Below are 17,379 nucleotides of genomic sequence, written 5' to 3'. Positions count from 1 at the left end.
TTGTTCCTCTATTCACTTTAGTTGTCACATAACTTCAATAATCTTAAAAAATAAAATATAAACAGTTGGTTCAACTTGGAAAATGTAATAATCATTGTCATATTAAAAAAAAAAATCACATAATTTTGTTTATGATTACCACGTTGTACATGGAAAAACAACAACTAAGAATTCAAGAACAAGTTGTGCACCAGCTATAGGCATGTGGCCTTTTTGTGGAGTTTGATTATTTGATGATTTTTTTTTTTTTTTACATTCTTTTTTTTGAAGATTGTGGACTAGGGCATGCATGAACTGCCACATGTATCACTTTGGTATCAAGGGAATTCTGGTGAGCTATAGGTATACAAAAGTCACTTCTGTTGTGATGATTTTGTAGATATTAAATGTATTAGAAAATGTTAATAGATAGTGGAAAGGAACTGAAGTCTTGCCTTTCACTATCACATAACAATATGGTGTCAACAAACAATGTCACCTCCGAAACACAAGAAAAAGCAACCTACATGGAAAGCTGTGATTGGTAAATCTTCACAACTAAATTGCTTGTTGGAAATCAAGCTTCTAAGATGAAAGCATCTATATGTGTACTTAACTAAAGCAGGAGAATTGATCTTGATTACAATATTATATATACAACAGATGGGTATATTTTGTGCATTCTCTTTGTAAAAAAAAAAGTGAAAAAAATTTAAATTAAAAGTACATGAACTCATACACACTCATACACACACACACACACACAAGCAGAATATAAGAGTGAGAGTGTGTTAGTTGATTTCTCCACTTTGAGACTTATGTTACTAATATAAATGAAACCATTGGTGTACATGATATGGTTTCTCTTCAATAGAAATGAGCAAAATATCTTAACAGTGTTTTGTCACCTCCGAAACAGTAATTCTTAGTTTTTATTAGATCTTTTATTACTCTCTAGAAAATTCTCACTTCCTGTTGCCATATTACTATTTTCATCCAAAAGAGATTCCTGTCAATTGGACAGAATCAAACAAAATTGCTTTATCTTCAAGAAATTATCAAATATAATATGTTTGTTGTTTCGGAGGTGACAATTGTTTCGGAGGTGACAAGTGTTAACGGAAAATTGTAAATTGCTCCGAAATGAAAACAACAGGCTATATTTCTACTACCTTCCTTCAGAGATAATGTGAGGGGATATGTTATATTTTTGTAAATGTAATGTATAACTGATGTCAAGAATAAAAAAAAAATCAAATACATAAATCTGTTGTCTCGGAGGTGACAGAAAAGTTAACGGAAAAGTTGCATAAATTTATAAACGCTCACCAAAAAATGATTAGCTATTTGAATGAAATAATCTTTGGATCAAAGTTAAGTCAGATTGATTACTATTCTGTTTTGATGGAAATTAGCAAAGTTGAATTTTATAATTGTGAACAAGAGCTAACTCAAAAGAGGGATTAATTGTTAACGGAAAATGTCACCTCCGAAACATAAAGTTTGGACAATTTCAGTCTTTAAAGAAGACAAAGCAGAACCTGGTAAACATAATAGTTCTTAATGTTGGATACCTGTCTATCACAACAACAACAAAAATAATGAAAAGGAATAAACAATTTAATATGCTAGCTCTGACAAAAAAACTATGTCAGAGTGAGTACACCAAAAGTGTTGGATTTCAAGTATGTAAGTGCCTGCCACATCTGAAAGAAAAAGAGAGGAAAGTTCATTAAGGTACCCAAGGTAGACACTGTGGGTGGTAAGTTTATGAGAAAAAATAATGCATATTTGTCAGTGTATAAGAAAGTTATACACCAATTAGTGCCAACAGTGTGTTTTACACCACTGATTGTAAAAATGGCCATACGGAAAATGATGCAAACGACTCCTGAATAAGTTACCACCAAATACAAGAATTTAATTGAACAATGCATAATAAATAATGTAATAATGTCATATTTCCTACGTGCTTGATAACAATTAAATGGAGTATATAACTTGTGAAATATAGGGGACGTTTTTTTTTTTTTTTTTAACAGTGCCTTTGTTACGTGGATGAAAAAAAAAAAGAGTAGAATCTTAAGCAAATTAGTCTGTGAAATTAGACTGTGAAGGGAATAGAAACAGAGTGTTCTCCGAAATTCTAAAGAGTCACAACAACAAAGACTGAACAGAATAGTACCTTTAAAGAGATGAAATATTATAACTGATAAAACATCACTATAAATACAATGAAGCAGCAGGTGCACGTACAAGATGGGAATGCTATACAAAAGGGAGAAGGTAAAGTTGGAACTTGAGTGGCATAAGAGTTATATTGTTGATAGGCTGTGATAGCGTTAGAGCACCAACATAAGGAATGTGACTGCATGGAAGATACAGTGATAATGAAACGATTGTGTACACCGCCGCATATATTTGTAGCCTACAGGCGAGTAATCTTAAGATTGATGATTCAGTTTCCTGTATCTTTACTTACTAATTTCGTTCCTAATGCGTAGTAAAGTCTCGGAAGAGAAGTCCGTTATGCCACAAGTCTCGATAAAATCGATTCTGTCAGTTAATATGTGATGAGTCTTTCCTCCTGGTTGTTCTGTGTACCCTTCGTCGGCTATGGTGGAATATTTTCCTGTCCGTTGAACAAAACGGAAAACAAACATTTTCAAGTTTGGTGACTGGAATAAAGCTCTTTCTTTATATCTGTCTGTCTGTCTGCATCTCTCTCTCTCTCTCTCTCTCTCTGTTTTGTTTACCGTGTCTTCGGGGTTTTCCTATGAGGGTTTTTCTCACAGCCTATCATGTTATGTATAATGTATGTCTCGCGGTAATGCTATGCACCTTCTCTCTCAACACACGCACACGCACACACACATACATAAACGAGCGGAGACACAGAAAACATAAGCCATATATTACAGCAACTATACGGGCGTATTGGAATTTCATGACGAAAAAATATTCACAATCCTGTAATGCACATTTTTTTTTTATTACTGACGTCCAGGGGCCATTCTGCTTGTGTGTGTGTGTGTGTGTGTGTGTATGAGTGTGTATGAGTTCATGTACTTTTAAGTATTTGTAAGTGATTTATAAAACACTATGTACGATACTTCAGACACCATTAAAATCACATTCGCTTTCATCGTTTGCACTTTAAAGGAACCACAAACAAATGGCTGTTATGTGATGCTATCTCACTGAGTTTTACATGCACTCCACATTTTCATCAAACGGAAAATTCATCAGCACAGGTATGAAAGGAATGAAGTACAAACAAAATATTTTCTTTGAATTGCATGGCCTATAATCACCGTTCCATCTTTCTCTACCTCTTTTGACACATCCTGCATTCATGGTTTACAAAGTGCGTAAAACACATGAGAGCGTACGAGAAGTATTTCGTGCTTTGTATGTTTCACCATTCTTAGTCTGTTTGTGCTCCAGTGCATTATCTTTGTACGACTGAACCTTTCATTGTCCACGCGCCAACAAATAGATAATACATTTTTGATATGTAGAAACTACCACTTGAATTGATAAATATGGACAGAATGCGTGGGGTTGATGAAGCAACTCTGCTCAACAGTTTCAAACGCATTGCAATGAAATTATATGATGTTCCTTGTCCATGAGTCTGAATAATGTTATTCCGTTTTCAAAATCAACAATACAACATTGAAGAGAAGTTCCATTACCGGTTAAAGCGTAGTTGAGAGAGTTGATGAGACTGGATTTGCCAGCAGAAGTTTCACCAAAGAAAGCGATGTTCACCTTCGACGGTGGTGTCCGCCAGCTTTCATAAAACGTCCTTCCGGTTTTGTAGTGTCTTATCTTTCGTCGAAGCTTTGCTCGTTGATAGGCTACATATGAAAGAAAGTTTTAGTTTGATTAATGATAATGATCAGGTGTTTGTAAATAATACAGTAAAAAATATTGCGTTTACGCCTTTCACATAACAATAATAATTTTAATAATCTGAATCAGCATTGTGGGCGTAGTTTTCTTAATGAGTGGGCATTAATGAAACCCCAAAACCCAAGGGCAAATAACAAAAATCAACACAAAAACAGATACTGACAGCTTCTTTGATGCAATTGAGTGAACTGGATAATATGTGGTGTAAACACGTAGACATTACGCTTGTTAGCAATTTGCTATTTCAATTTCTCAAATGTTACGACAGTGTTTATTATGCATGACTGTTTGTGTAGGACATTACAGGAATGCGTCAATTTATTATGTTTTAATGGTATCTTAAGTATTGGACATTTCTACGAGGCTTGAAAATTTAGATCACACTTTCCTTTTAAACCCTCAACAGGAATGCAGAAAATAAGGGTTAAGAATCGAACAATCTTCTTATTGTGACTTTCGTTGCGAGCAACAAAACGATAATATCCGACGCCTTACGTGAGACACTCATGATTTAAAGGGAAGGTAAACCCAAAGAGCAATGTGGATTGAGTGAAAGCAGCAACATTAGTAGAACACATTAGTGAAAGTTTGAGAAAAATCGGACAATCGATGCAAAAGTTATGAATTTTTAAAGTTTTGGTGTTGGAACCGCTGGATGAGGAGACTACTAGAGGATATGACGTATGAGTGGACAACAATACAAAGAAAATATAAAGGATATTCAACAAAAATTCACTTTTCTAGAATTATGAAAGAGCAGTGGACCAACCGCTTTCAGAAAGCAGGGGGAATAATTGCTACCCTTAACATATGTCAATATCAAGTTGATGGAATTTGTAATTTTCATGAAAAATGGATTTTTGTAGTATTTTCTTTATATTTTCTTGATATTGTAGTCCACTCATACGTCATAACCTCTAGTAGTCTCCTCATCCAGCGGTTCCACCTTTAAAACTTTAAAAATTCATAACTTTTGCATCGATTGTCCGATTTTCTTCAAACTTTCACTGATGTGTTCTACTAATGTTGCTGCTTTCACTCAATCCACATTGTTCTTGGGGTTTATCTTCCCTTTAACCAGTAGTGACAAAAATGTTCATGTCTTTATAAATGTGCTCTTTTTTATTTGGCCTGTTAATTTATATGAAAAAAAAAAACGATCATAAGCAACAGAAAAAAAAAATCTAGACTCGTTAAGTCCATACTCTCTAAAAAAAATCGAGTGAAAATTTTCACTCTTAAAGGAGTGAATACAAAAAAGAGTGAATTTAGAGTGAAATTGGAGTGAATTTAGAGTGAAAATGTTCATTTTCACTCGTTTTAGAGTGACGTCAGGGATCACTCCAAAATCTTCGAGTGATCCCTGAGGTCACTCCAAAATGAGTGAATATGAACATTTTCACTTGAAATTCACTCCAATTTCACTCTAAATTCACTCTTTTTTGTATTCACTCCTTTAAGAGTGAAAATTTTCACTCGATTTTTTTTTTAAGAGAGTAGACTTTCACAATTTCGACTTTTGCGAGGTGCACAGTACTAAGTGCATTAAACAAAGGTAAACGGTATTATGCAATCATCATATCCCACTCCTTTAAATTGGAAATTAGTTTGTCCCCTACACACATGATAAAATACTTTTAAGCAATTAATCAGCACGCGATCGACAGGTCTAAAACACTGGGGAAGACTCAGCACTGAGAATGAAGGGCCTTGGTTTGTATTTGCACAACTGCTGCTACAAGAGGCTTAAAGGCAAGGGTCCTCTCAATTCAGAGCTCTCCACTTCCTTTTAAACGTTTATAATCCCTCAACTTGTAATTAATTTCAATTTGGTTTACTTTGGTGGCTATAGTCAAATCCCCACACCTTTGTACAGAAAGCTTCGAGCACGCCACAACAGGATGACTACAGCAACAGCGCACGGTACACAAATAGCCAGTCCGATGATGAGACCCCGAAAATCGCGTTTTCCTGGAATTTTGATACAGATACAATTGAAACACGTAATTACACCATTCCTTCATTCATAGATCACTGAATATGCAGACACTCACTGTGTGCTGTGTAACGAGTAACAAGCAAATGGAACATTAGGTAGAACCGTAAAATAGTGGTACGTCAGCATGGTCAGTGGATCTCACGTGAGCATCATTTTGCTACCGTAAACGGTAAACGGTAAAGCGCAAATTCAAATACAGATTTGTACCCTCTCACAAAAACAGAAACACAACTGCCACCGACAACAACAACAACATCAACATAGATAAAATTATTGTAAAGTTTTTAATAGCAATAAGCGTCCCAGCAACACAAAAAACCCGATTTTGGGTTTTTTCTGTTTTTTTTTTCCTCGGGATATTTCTTTGTGTGTGTGTGTGTGTGTGTGCTAATAAAAGCTCTGCAAAAGTAAAAGCCCCACTTTTGAGTCGACCCTTACATCCAACAGTTATTATTCGTTTTGTTTTTCACAAAAGTTAAAGCACTTATTGTATATTTCATTAACAATATTTATTTATTGCATTCTTGTACTCAAGTTTGCTTCATTATGTGCATCCAATTATTTCATTGTGATTATTTTTGTTAAGAACAACAACGACAACCGACTGGAAGCTAACCATGTACATAAAGATCGTGATAACATAGTGAAGATAGACAGTGATAGATAACATCGTGATGAAAGGATTAAAAACCAGGAGCAATTCAGTGATTACATCAGGAAAAACAAAGTAATCAACGCTTCAAGAAACCTGGAATAGGCAGAACAGTAATTTCTGCGGTAGCGGTTCCATTCAACGAGTCTCCGGCAGCCGTGCAACTGAACGTTTGCTCCGCTCCACGTTTGGCTAAAACAGTGATTTTCTCGAACCTCTCGTATGTGTCGTCAGATAGTGTGGTCTGTTGTGAAACCACTGAAGACAGTCTTTTTCCCGACTCCTCGGTCCACAGCATGGAAATGTTTGGCTTAAACCCACTCACGACACACGTAAAGTCAATGGAGGAAGTATTGGAAGGAGTTTGGTATGTACAACGGCTTGGATTTGCCTGCCCCTCGTCGATGCATCCCTCGATTGCAGGTTTTGATGCTATTGCTACGGAAACAAGAAATTGCATGTCAGATTCAAATTCAAAATTTGTCGGCCAAGAAATGACCAATGTATTTGTTATAGACTTCATTTATTTTACAATAGGTCTTACTTATGTTATGGCAAGATATGACATCTGTTTCCAGACTAAACCGTCTACAGTTATGGATTAATGAGGAAAATAATGATATCTCCTTATATTTTAGGCTTTATTGCAGGCATTTTGTATGGTAGTATATTTTGTGACACAACTGACCTACAAATATCTTGAACGTTTTTAAAATCACTGCTCCCAAGGGTAAACAGAACTTTTAAACATGTTTGTTTTATTTTTCAATAGCCGCTTTAATTTCTATTTCAATCCAATTCATTTCAATCGTCCAATAAAAAATATAACAGGAAATTGAAGACCTGAATATAAGAACGACCCAAGTCCAATTTTTGGCCAAATTCAGTTTGACATGGGAAATTGTAGCTTATGAATGGACTCATCTTGTGTATAAACGAAAAATCCTAATTACCCCCGGAAGTACCTGAAATGAATGAGTTAAATCTTATATGAATGTAAGAATGAAGGACTTGGGTCATTCTTACATTCATATTATAGCGCCCTCTCTCATCCTTCTCTCATCTCTATAGCAGAATATCATGTATATGATTCAAAGAACGACCCAAGTCCATCATACAAAATGGCCTTTCCACAATTAATGCAAATTTTAATTGTCATAATAATACATTCTATTCTATACAATGTTACCTTCCCATCACAGCTGAATAGATTATTGGACAAATAAAAAAGATATGAAGTTTTTTTTTTTTTTATTTTACTCGAAATGGTCTTCCACGGACTTTGATCGTTCTTATATTCAGATACTCAATTCAGTGCCGGATTTTTACATAAGTGAGGAATCATAACAAATACAATATATACATAGAGAGAGAGCAGAATTAGTACATAATAGATGAATGAATAAATGAACATGCATGCAAAGTCAAACTGAAAAGAACAATCGTATTAAAACGTTGTAAAAAACTGACTCAATTGGCATGATGTTAAAAACTCAAGAAACCGTCCCTGTTGCTATACGTTCCCAGTCTCATGTGCCGTCCAGTCAAGCACGTCGAGCAAGCACAAAACCAAAAACCTACAAGACAGCCAATTCGATAGTGTCGTAATATGCAATTTCGGTAAGATTTTCAGCCATGGCAGCACAAGTTACGATGCCTATTGATGACAATAAGAGAACGTGCACTTCGCCGAATTCGTCTGTGTTGTTTTCCATGCAACTGTTAACGTCTTAAGCTTAACGGTTCCATGACATTTGCTTCTGTGACAGTTGCTCCCATGAAATATATCTACATTCTAATACAAACATAAATTCTACCTACAAACATAACTCATAAAATTATCCTTTTCCCAATCCTCACAATAAACTCAACCTGAAACTCTATTACAACCCTGAAACCCTAACAATGTTAAAATTCCTTGGATAAAATAAGGAGCAAATATCGCGTCACCATCTTAATGTCATCGTGAAGTTCAAGAGTCATCGGAAAAAAGGAATGGTTGACAGCAGTGTTTGCAATTATGTATGTAATATCGTGAAGCAAAAAAAAAAAAAATTGTATGATCCCACTCGAACGACGAAAAGAAAGAATCGTTTGCATCGCTAAGACAGGTGACAAATATGCCGTTATAAGTTATATGGTCTATTTCCATTGGCATGACACTAGCTTTCCGAATTTCTTTTTATTAGGTGATCCGAGTATCCTCTCGGATCACCTTCTGTATCTGTACGGATTCTTTGTTCTTCTTCTTCTTCTTCTTCTTCTTTCTTTATTTCTGGACAAAAGTTGTGTATCTACTTACTCAGAAAGTTTTCAGAGTATCAATTTCAAACTCATACCATGTATGTATCATGTCCCAAAGACGACAAATCTAATGTATCATAGTGATCAGTCGACCGTGACGTCACAATGACGTCATTATATGAAAACACATTCTCAATCATATCTCATTAATGGAATAGAATTTTTCAATAAAATTTACGTCACATGTATTTCAAGTTATGCGCATTCTACTCATATTCTCAAAATTCATATTTTCTCTTAAAACGTGCGCGTACGCGCGCGTTGAAATATTTGTATGCTCAAATCGAGCTCAAATTTTTTTTTGCACACGTTTCAGACCATTTGGAGCATTTTTTGAAAAATTGAAGAAAATTGACGGAAGCGTACGCGCGCGCACATATACGCACGCACAGCTCATATGCAATAGAAATTTCCCATTTTTTCACACTTATCGGATGCCTGAAATGTCAAGGAATATTTCTACCAAGTTTCAAGTCAATCCGACTCAATATGACGTCATACGGACCCGTCAAAGTTGAAATTCCGCGCGCGCGTCGATGGCGATATACAGTCCAACAATGCCAAAAAACCGCCAATTTTGAATCCGATTTTACTCGTCAGGATGGACGGTGACCCCCAATTTTCTTTACATATTCTGAAAGTTGATGAGTTGTACATGTCAATTCATGGGTTGGCGATGCTTGAAAAATGATTAAAAAATATCAAATTTCTTAACAAAATTAAAAAAGTAAATTTTCAAAATGATGTCATCAAATTTCAAGTTCACTCGAGCGTATCTCACTTATCCTTTGTCAATTTTCACCCAGATTTCAGTATGTTGTAGCCTATTAAATGCTCTTTCATAAATGTAATAACAACATTTTAATTGGATGACGGCATCACCTCGTAAAAATGGATTGAATGTAATCTTGTCAAATTTGACCAGTTTACGTGTTATCTCTATGGGAGTGCAGTTTTTCTGGAAATGAAAATTGACATGACTGTCCTTTTCGAGCACTAGCTCACTTATGCTTCGGTGAATTTCTCCCAGATTTTAATATGTTGTAGCTGAGACGTAGGGCTATCTCCAATGTGCCCTTCGTTTTTTCATACGGTGTCGGAATCACGTCCAAAAACTTGGTTGAAATTAAAGCTTATCTTCGATGTATTGAGATATTCCTTTCTTTTTGCAACTTTCTTTACAATAACTCAAGAAAAACAAGTCCTATCAGCCCAATATTTTGCACATGTTTAGTTCATGTCACGTACATTATTTCATAAAATAACAACTACTTGATCAGACGTCATCTTGGGTATGTAAATTAGGGTCAAAGGTCATAAATGTATCATCTTGTATCTTGGTGAATACATGTCCTATCTTTTCCATATTTTGCACACGTAAAGACCATGTTACAACGATCATTTCACAAAATAACCACTTTTTGCTCAGATGCCATCTTGGCTGTGCAAAGTGGGGTCAAAGGTCATAAGGTACTTCTTTATCTTCGTTATGACATGTTATCTCTATGGGAGGGAATTTTTGTAGATGGGCAATTCCGCGGTAACGGAATTACAAATCAGAGAATTTTGGCTCATATTCTTTCACCCTGTATACTGGATTGATTACTTTGCCTTCTCTTGATACATTTAAAAGATGCAGAGGTACTCACACTGTCACCCCAAATACAAATTTGTTAGATGTTCTCACTTGGTTGGTTACAAAGGAGGTCTATGTGCGATGGTAACGGAATTACCAGAAAATTGAGTCACAACTTCAACTCTGACTTTGGGAGTTGTTTCTCTGAAATCTATAACATATAAACTATAGGTTGTTGTCTGATTTCATCTTTGATTGTGTCAACTTCAATTTAGTTCTATTGTTTTTCATATATTTTATCACATTTTCCCAGCAGCAGGCTTTTTCCCTGTAAAGTCAGTGGTAACGGAATTACACAAATGGTAACGGAATTACGCCTTCTGAAATACACTGGAAAAAATACACATTCTTGGTACTCATGTATTCTGAAATGTCTTGATAAAGATTGTTTATGCCTTTGGCTATAATATAACCACTAAATAAGTACTCTCTAGCCTTTGACCTTGAACTGCTACAAGTGTATAGATGCCAAATGAGTTTTTATTGTCAAAAAAAACATAAAATTTTCATGCTAACGACTATGATTTGAAGTTGTAACTATGTCAATCAAGATCTTGTAACTTTCAAGTACCACATCCATCAAAATTTGTCTACTTTCAAGTTAAGAATTTCACACTCTCCAGGTAAATGACATCCAAGACACATGGTAACGGAATTACGCTACAATAGCCCTACACAAGTACAATTCTATAAATCCAGTCAACAATACTCAAATTTTCTTGTATTTCTTTAGTTGATATCATGCAAGACACATTTCTCTGTTTTCTTCTTCCTAAATATGCCAATAATTGATAATATGTGTGAATTACTTACAAGTATTGTAATATTATGTGCACATGCACAAGAAAATGATAAAAAACTGTCCGGATTGACACTGAATTTAAATCTAAATCATAAAGTGCCAATTTACAGTGCAAGAGCACAGTGTGCAGCCCCATCATTGAACACAAAGGATGCTTGAAACTTTTAATTTGTTAAGTGAAGAGATGCAGTTGTGGTTCAATGACAAATATAAGAAATTACAATTCAATCATAAATTGAAAAGAAAATTTTCTTATATGACTATGGTACTGCACCAGTGCTCAATCATTATTACTTATATGTTGTGGCTTTAATATATTAATCACTAAAAACTTGTGACATTTTACTAATAGCTGAAGTTGCCCCCTGGTAAATAATGTAGTGCATAATTTGATAATTCCCTTACAGTGTAAGTCCTACTTACATGTAAGCCCACCAAAATAAAATGAACTAAACTAAAATGAAATAGAATATAGCAAAATAACTTTAACAAACTACAACTTTTTGAACCATTAGAGTGAGTCCACCAAATTCTGTTAGTTCATAGACAGGTAAGAGGGCCTCTTTTATCCATCTGCAGCTCACTGTGTTCTAGAGTCAGATTAATCAACCTGTGAATAATGTTAGTATTTACTTCTGACCACACAAAATTTCCAAATGACGTCTTCAGAAACACGACAGTGATTTGATCATTGACTGTAATCATGACTTGGCCTATAAATTTCCTACAAGTTTCCTGTCTCTGTCTTTCTTCTTTGACTTTGTCTATTTTCTCATCCTGAGTGTTGCCATATATTTATTCACAAGAAGTGTGCATCTTCTCTTTTGCAGTAAGTTGTATTTTGACTGCCTGAAAGCAAATGATAATTTACATTGTAATGGCACTTGTATGAAAGGAAACTGGATTGTACAGCAAATGATAACATGAAGAGTAAAGGTAGAAGCAGAAGCCCATTGACTTTAACATTTAAAATCTTTGTAGGACAGGAAAGTATAGGCCTAAATGTTATATTTTAGAGCTGTATCACAATTACTGACTGGGTAAATGTTCATCACAAATGGTGTTTTTGTCTTTATTCCTTTTAAAAAGAAAGGATTAAAGAACAAATTTCAAAGGGTAGCAGATGCTCTGTCTCAAATGGGCATGAAAATCAAAATACATGTCTCTGTGGAGGAAAGATCTAAGAAACAGATGAAAGAAGGTCATAGTCATACACCTACCATTAAAGATAAAGGACTTGATGAAAACAGGACATGTTCAATAAAAGGACAGACTATCGACTTGGTGATAATAAAGCCTTTCATACAGAAAGATCAAAGGTGTCACATTCATTGGGCATCCCATGTCAAATAATGGCTTCTATCACATTGTGTATGATCCTTCTCTTAAATTCTTGATCTTTCCTCATGAAAATTATCCTGTTCATTTCTCTCTGTCAGTAGCAGTGCTCTCTTTTCCTTTTAAAGAAATTGCATATCCTTCCTCTTCTTTCTAACCTTTGTTCAATTTATGCTGCATCATACCCATTCAATAGTCCTTCATCACTATACTTAGATTTTGTATGAAACCATGAGACTTTTTAGCAACAAAATATACATTCTGATATCTCAGAATTCAGTATGATTTTTAACATTTGAGAATGAGTATCTGTAGCAAACCTTATAAAGTTATCAATTAGCACAGTCTCTATGTAGTTCTTGTACATGAGAAAAGGTGAAAGAAGGGAGGAGACTTTCAGCACAAGAAGTCTTGTCAAGCGTGTACCCTGATGTCAGAACTCACTGTCAGAGGCATCCAGCTATTGTATGCTGAGTCATGTCAGTGTATCATACCATGTATATATTTCAACTTTCACTCCTTTACTGCCAATCACTAACACTAAAGCTCAATGATAATGCCCTGATACTATTTCATGAACAGTTCACATACATATTGGCACGAAAGTAGGTTATGTCATTCTCTTCGATATTAGATGTGCGTGTAATTCCGTTACCATGTAATTCCGTTACCACAATTACAGAAGAACTGAAGGGGATATTTCACAAAATGTTTTGTGAGTTTTCAGGGAGTCACATGTAGAGAAAAAATTTACAAGGGGAGAAAAAATCAGTGATTAGTTTGTTCAGGAGAAAACTTTTTTCAATTTTATGGTAACGGAATTACGTCAATTTGTCAGTAGATTTTGAAAATTTCTCAAAAAAATATCATGAGGAGAGTGACTGAATGCTTCATTAAATGTGATTGTTGAAGCTTAGGAAGAAAGATGTGGAAGTATGGATAAAGCAGAGAGATATTTAAGTTGTTTCATTTTAAATTTTCATTTAATATTGCAAAATTTTAGATAAATACAATAAATAGTCTTCCAACTTTAAAAGTGTGTACAACAAAAACGAGGAAAGTTATTGAAAAAGGGTTTTTTGTTTCCGTAAATACAACAATCCGTCTGTACGGGAAACTTAAATTTCTGAGCATTTACTTAACTTTGAATTTTGCTGTTTTTGCCCTTCCCATACGGAATTGCCCATCGTGAAAATTGACATGATTGTCTTTATCGAGCACTAGCTCACTTATGCTTCGGTGAATTTCTCCCAGATTTTAATATGTTGTAGCTGAGACTTTGCGCTATCGAAACTGTGCCCTTCATTTTCCATACGATGTCGGGATCACGTCAAAAAACGTGGTTGAAATTAAAGCTTATTTTCGATGTATTGATATATTTCTTTCTTTCTGCAACTTTCTTTACAATAACTCAAGAAAAACAGGCCTTATCACCCCAATATTTTGCACTTAGTTCATGTCACGTACATTATTTCATAAAATAACAACTACTTGATCAGACGTCATCTTGGGTATGTAAATTAGGGTCAAAGGTCATAAATGTATCATCCTGTATCTTGGTGAATACATGTCCTATCTTTCCCATATTTTGCACACGTAAAGACCATGTTACAAGGATCATTTCACAAAATAACCACTTTTTGCTCAGATGCCATCTTGTCTGTGCAAAGTGGGTCAAAGGTCAAATATACTTCATTCTGTATCTTCGTTAGTGTATACGGAATTGTGTACCATAGATGGCAGGTCTGACTCCCTTTTCTAAATGAGAATTCAAACATCACACGGCCAATGTCCATTAAACACAAATGAAACCGGTATGGTCATGCCTATTGGGATCAGGAGACTCAAATCGTTGATTTACGAACAGATCGGATCACCTAATTTGTCAGTGTTGACAAATTCCAAGTCTAGTTAAGATATGGGGTGTGCCGCACTCAATGTCATACTTGCAAGAGTTAACCGTGTAATTGCCAAGAAGAAGTATTGACGTTTAGTGGTACTACATTCAAAGAGGAGTAATATCAAGTTTCGACAATTCCAAGCTGGTCTATCATGCAACTAGTAACATATTTTTCGATAACTGAATTCTGCCTAAAGTGGGGCGGCTTAGCTCGAATTTTCAGAAGAATTGTGCATTTTGTGATACAAGCACCAAATTTGGCAAACATGTACATTAACATGTTGCGAACATTTTAAGATATTGGTCCACTCAGAATTCTCTCTTTATGTCCGCCATATTGGATTTCAAAATGGCCGCCATTTGAAATCTACATTTGCGATAAGCTCTGGGTTTAATGCTGCTATTGACTCGATACTGGTGTCTAAATGAATGTTTTGGGGGGCAAGGAATTCAAAGGTAGCAACCTGCATTACGTATTTTCACCAAATGGGCCGCCATATTGGATTTCGAAATGGCCGCCATTTAAAATCTACAATTGGGATTATCTCTGGGTCTAATGCTGCTATGACTCGATTATGGTGTCTTAATGTATGTTTTCGTTGGCAAGGAATCCGCAAGGAATCCAATGGTAACAATCTGCGTTGCGTATTTTCACCAATGGGCCGCCATACTGCATTTCAAAATGGCTGTTTTACATAACATGCCATGGCCACTTCTCGATCTACATTTGTTATCTTATGATTTAATTACTTTATTTTGGTGGTGGTGGTGGTAGTAGTAGTTGTAGTGGTAGTAGTAGTTGTAGTGGTAGCTGTAGTGGCAGTGATGATAACAGAAATGTTACATTGTGTCATTCCAGGTTCATTGTGATGCATGCCTGCAGACCGACGGTGCTGGTTTTTGTTCTGAAGACAGTTCCACCATGTCCAAGAGGTTCAGACTAGCTCATGCTGAGCGAACTTCACCATCAACATCACCGGACCTCACAACTGACTGGAGGTTTTGCCTCATAGTATGGGAAGAAGACAAGATGGAGAAACTGACCAAACCTGACCAGTCACCGAGAAAAGACAGTAGTGGGTACCACAGTTCGCTCGTAGAGAACTTGATCAAATTCAGTGAACTTGGAGAGCTTCTAGGATCATTTCACTTAGAAAGACCCGAAGATGGTCATGGCATTAAAGCTGCGATGGTTCTACAGGGGGCAGAAAAGAGAGCACTCAAGAAAGAAGGGCAAAGCGATGAAGAACAATCTTTATGCAAACGCACCAGGGCACATTCACGTTCATCGAGTACAGAGAAGGTTCCAGAAACTTGTTTCTTCTGTGGACAACCTGCTCGGGGTAACAATCTTTGGAAAGCTGCAACATTCCAAATGTGACCTTGCACCTCAAAACAAACAAAAAGTCGCCAGACATGAATTTTTAGTTAAGACTATATTCTGAAAGAGCAGACTTTAAGCTTTAAAATGATGTATAACTCACATCAAATGGACTCTCCTAACCTATCTAAATATTGGAAAGAAAGCACAAACTCAGGAAAAGTGTGAACTGAGAAAAGAGGCTCTAAAGTACAGTGTCTATTCAAGCGCTTAATCTTTACCAAACCGTGCTGGCTGTGCAATGAATGGGACAAAAAACAGGAAGTAAACCACCAGAGTAACAACAATGAAGGGATTCTCAGCTTAAACTGAAATTAAGCATGCCTCATTAACACAATCTGTCCATACTTAATGCCAACTTTCAAAGCAGTAGCACTATCCTTTCAAAAGTTATTAGAGTTGAAAGTGAAGAGTGTTGACAAGGTTTTTCAGAAATGAAAAAGGGATTCTAAAGACACACCTAATCACACTATTCTACAAAAAATGTTCGAGATAAACTGCTAAAAAACACACTTTCCTGCCCGTTTTATGATACCAAATTTTAGCATAATGTAAAAGAAGACCGGCTCTTTCAGAAAATATGGAAAAGTTAAGTTCGGCTAGGTTGACCCATTTCACTTATTTTCAGTCCTCACGCAAAATCAGTGTGTGCGACTTTATGTTCGTTTTGAGGTGCACGGTCACAAATGATGACCTGTGTCTGCTGTTTGCGGTCTACAGTATTGGTTCACTGTACCAGTGTTGTCTTCCAGGATTTGTTTTGCATTGCCCAACCATTGGTATTCTTCATCAGTCTGCTGTTTGAAGTTTCCTCTGGTCAATGACGAGAGAGAGAGAGAGAGAGATGCTCAGGCTACGGTGTGACAGTCTGTCGACCAATTCCTTATTGCGTGTAGGAGCATGCAGCATCTTCCCTATGTATCAGTATGTTGGAAGTGGGGTCTCCTGTGCAACACTATGCCTGACACAGGTGGATGATGTGATGCCACGTTTTCGCTTGTGTTTGATGCTGTTGAACTTCAGTATCTGGGCTGTGGTAAGTGCTGCAGGGTTAGTGTCTGCTGTCTGTCCTTGATGCTGGGTCCCACTAGAAGAATCATGCTGACTAGGGCAAGCAGCAACGGTGGCACAGATTCTTCTTGAAAATCTTCAGGGAGTCCTGTGGAGGGCTTGGCTTCTCCAAACATGTGACGGCGAACAAATTTGTGCAGCATGGGCAAGATGGACTGCACCACTATCACTGTCCAGCTCGCAGTCTTTGTCAAGAGCAGCACCGATATCTTCTTCAAATGCCATCAGGATGTCTGGTGTGCGCCCGCATGCCAGGAAACTGAGATAGCAGTCTCTGTTTCAGTCGTGTGGAGTGGACTCTCATGTCGAGCTGACTCCAAGCTGTTCCAGTATGGACTGATAGAGGTGGACAAGATCGGCTAATCTGAATACTGGTGCCGTCGACTCATCTTGTCTGGT

The 17,379-nt window shown here is 36.3% G+C and overlaps 1 protein-coding gene across 1 annotated transcript in view; it reads right to left on the bottom strand.

Moving 5' to 3' along the window:
- Nucleotides 1–2,321: 2,321 nt before the first annotated feature.
- LOC140239732 (uncharacterized) overlaps nucleotides 2,322–17,379 on the bottom strand; it is a 49,169-nt gene continuing 34,111 nt past the window's right edge. Inside the window, exons 5-9 of the mRNA XM_072319554.1 lie at nucleotides 6,645–6,986; nucleotides 5,772–5,868; nucleotides 3,905–3,927; nucleotides 3,678–3,842; nucleotides 2,322–2,347 (exon numbers count right to left, since the gene is read on the bottom strand). Of these exons, the coding sequence (XP_072175655.1) occupies nucleotides 2,322–2,347; nucleotides 3,678–3,842; nucleotides 3,905–3,927; nucleotides 5,772–5,868; nucleotides 6,645–6,986 (653 nt within the window). The remainder of the gene's footprint in view (nucleotides 2,348–3,677; nucleotides 3,843–3,904; nucleotides 3,928–5,771; nucleotides 5,869–6,644; nucleotides 6,987–17,379) is intronic.

The sequence above is a fragment of the Diadema setosum genome, chromosome 16 (genome assembly GCF_964275005.1).
Source record: "Diadema setosum chromosome 16, eeDiaSeto1, whole genome shotgun sequence".
NCBI classification, from domain to species: Eukaryota; Metazoa; Echinodermata; class Echinoidea; order Diadematoida; family Diadematidae; genus Diadema; species Diadema setosum.
The sequence above is the reverse complement of the archived record's forward strand: the minus strand, read 5'-3'. Positions and strand labels throughout refer to the sequence as shown.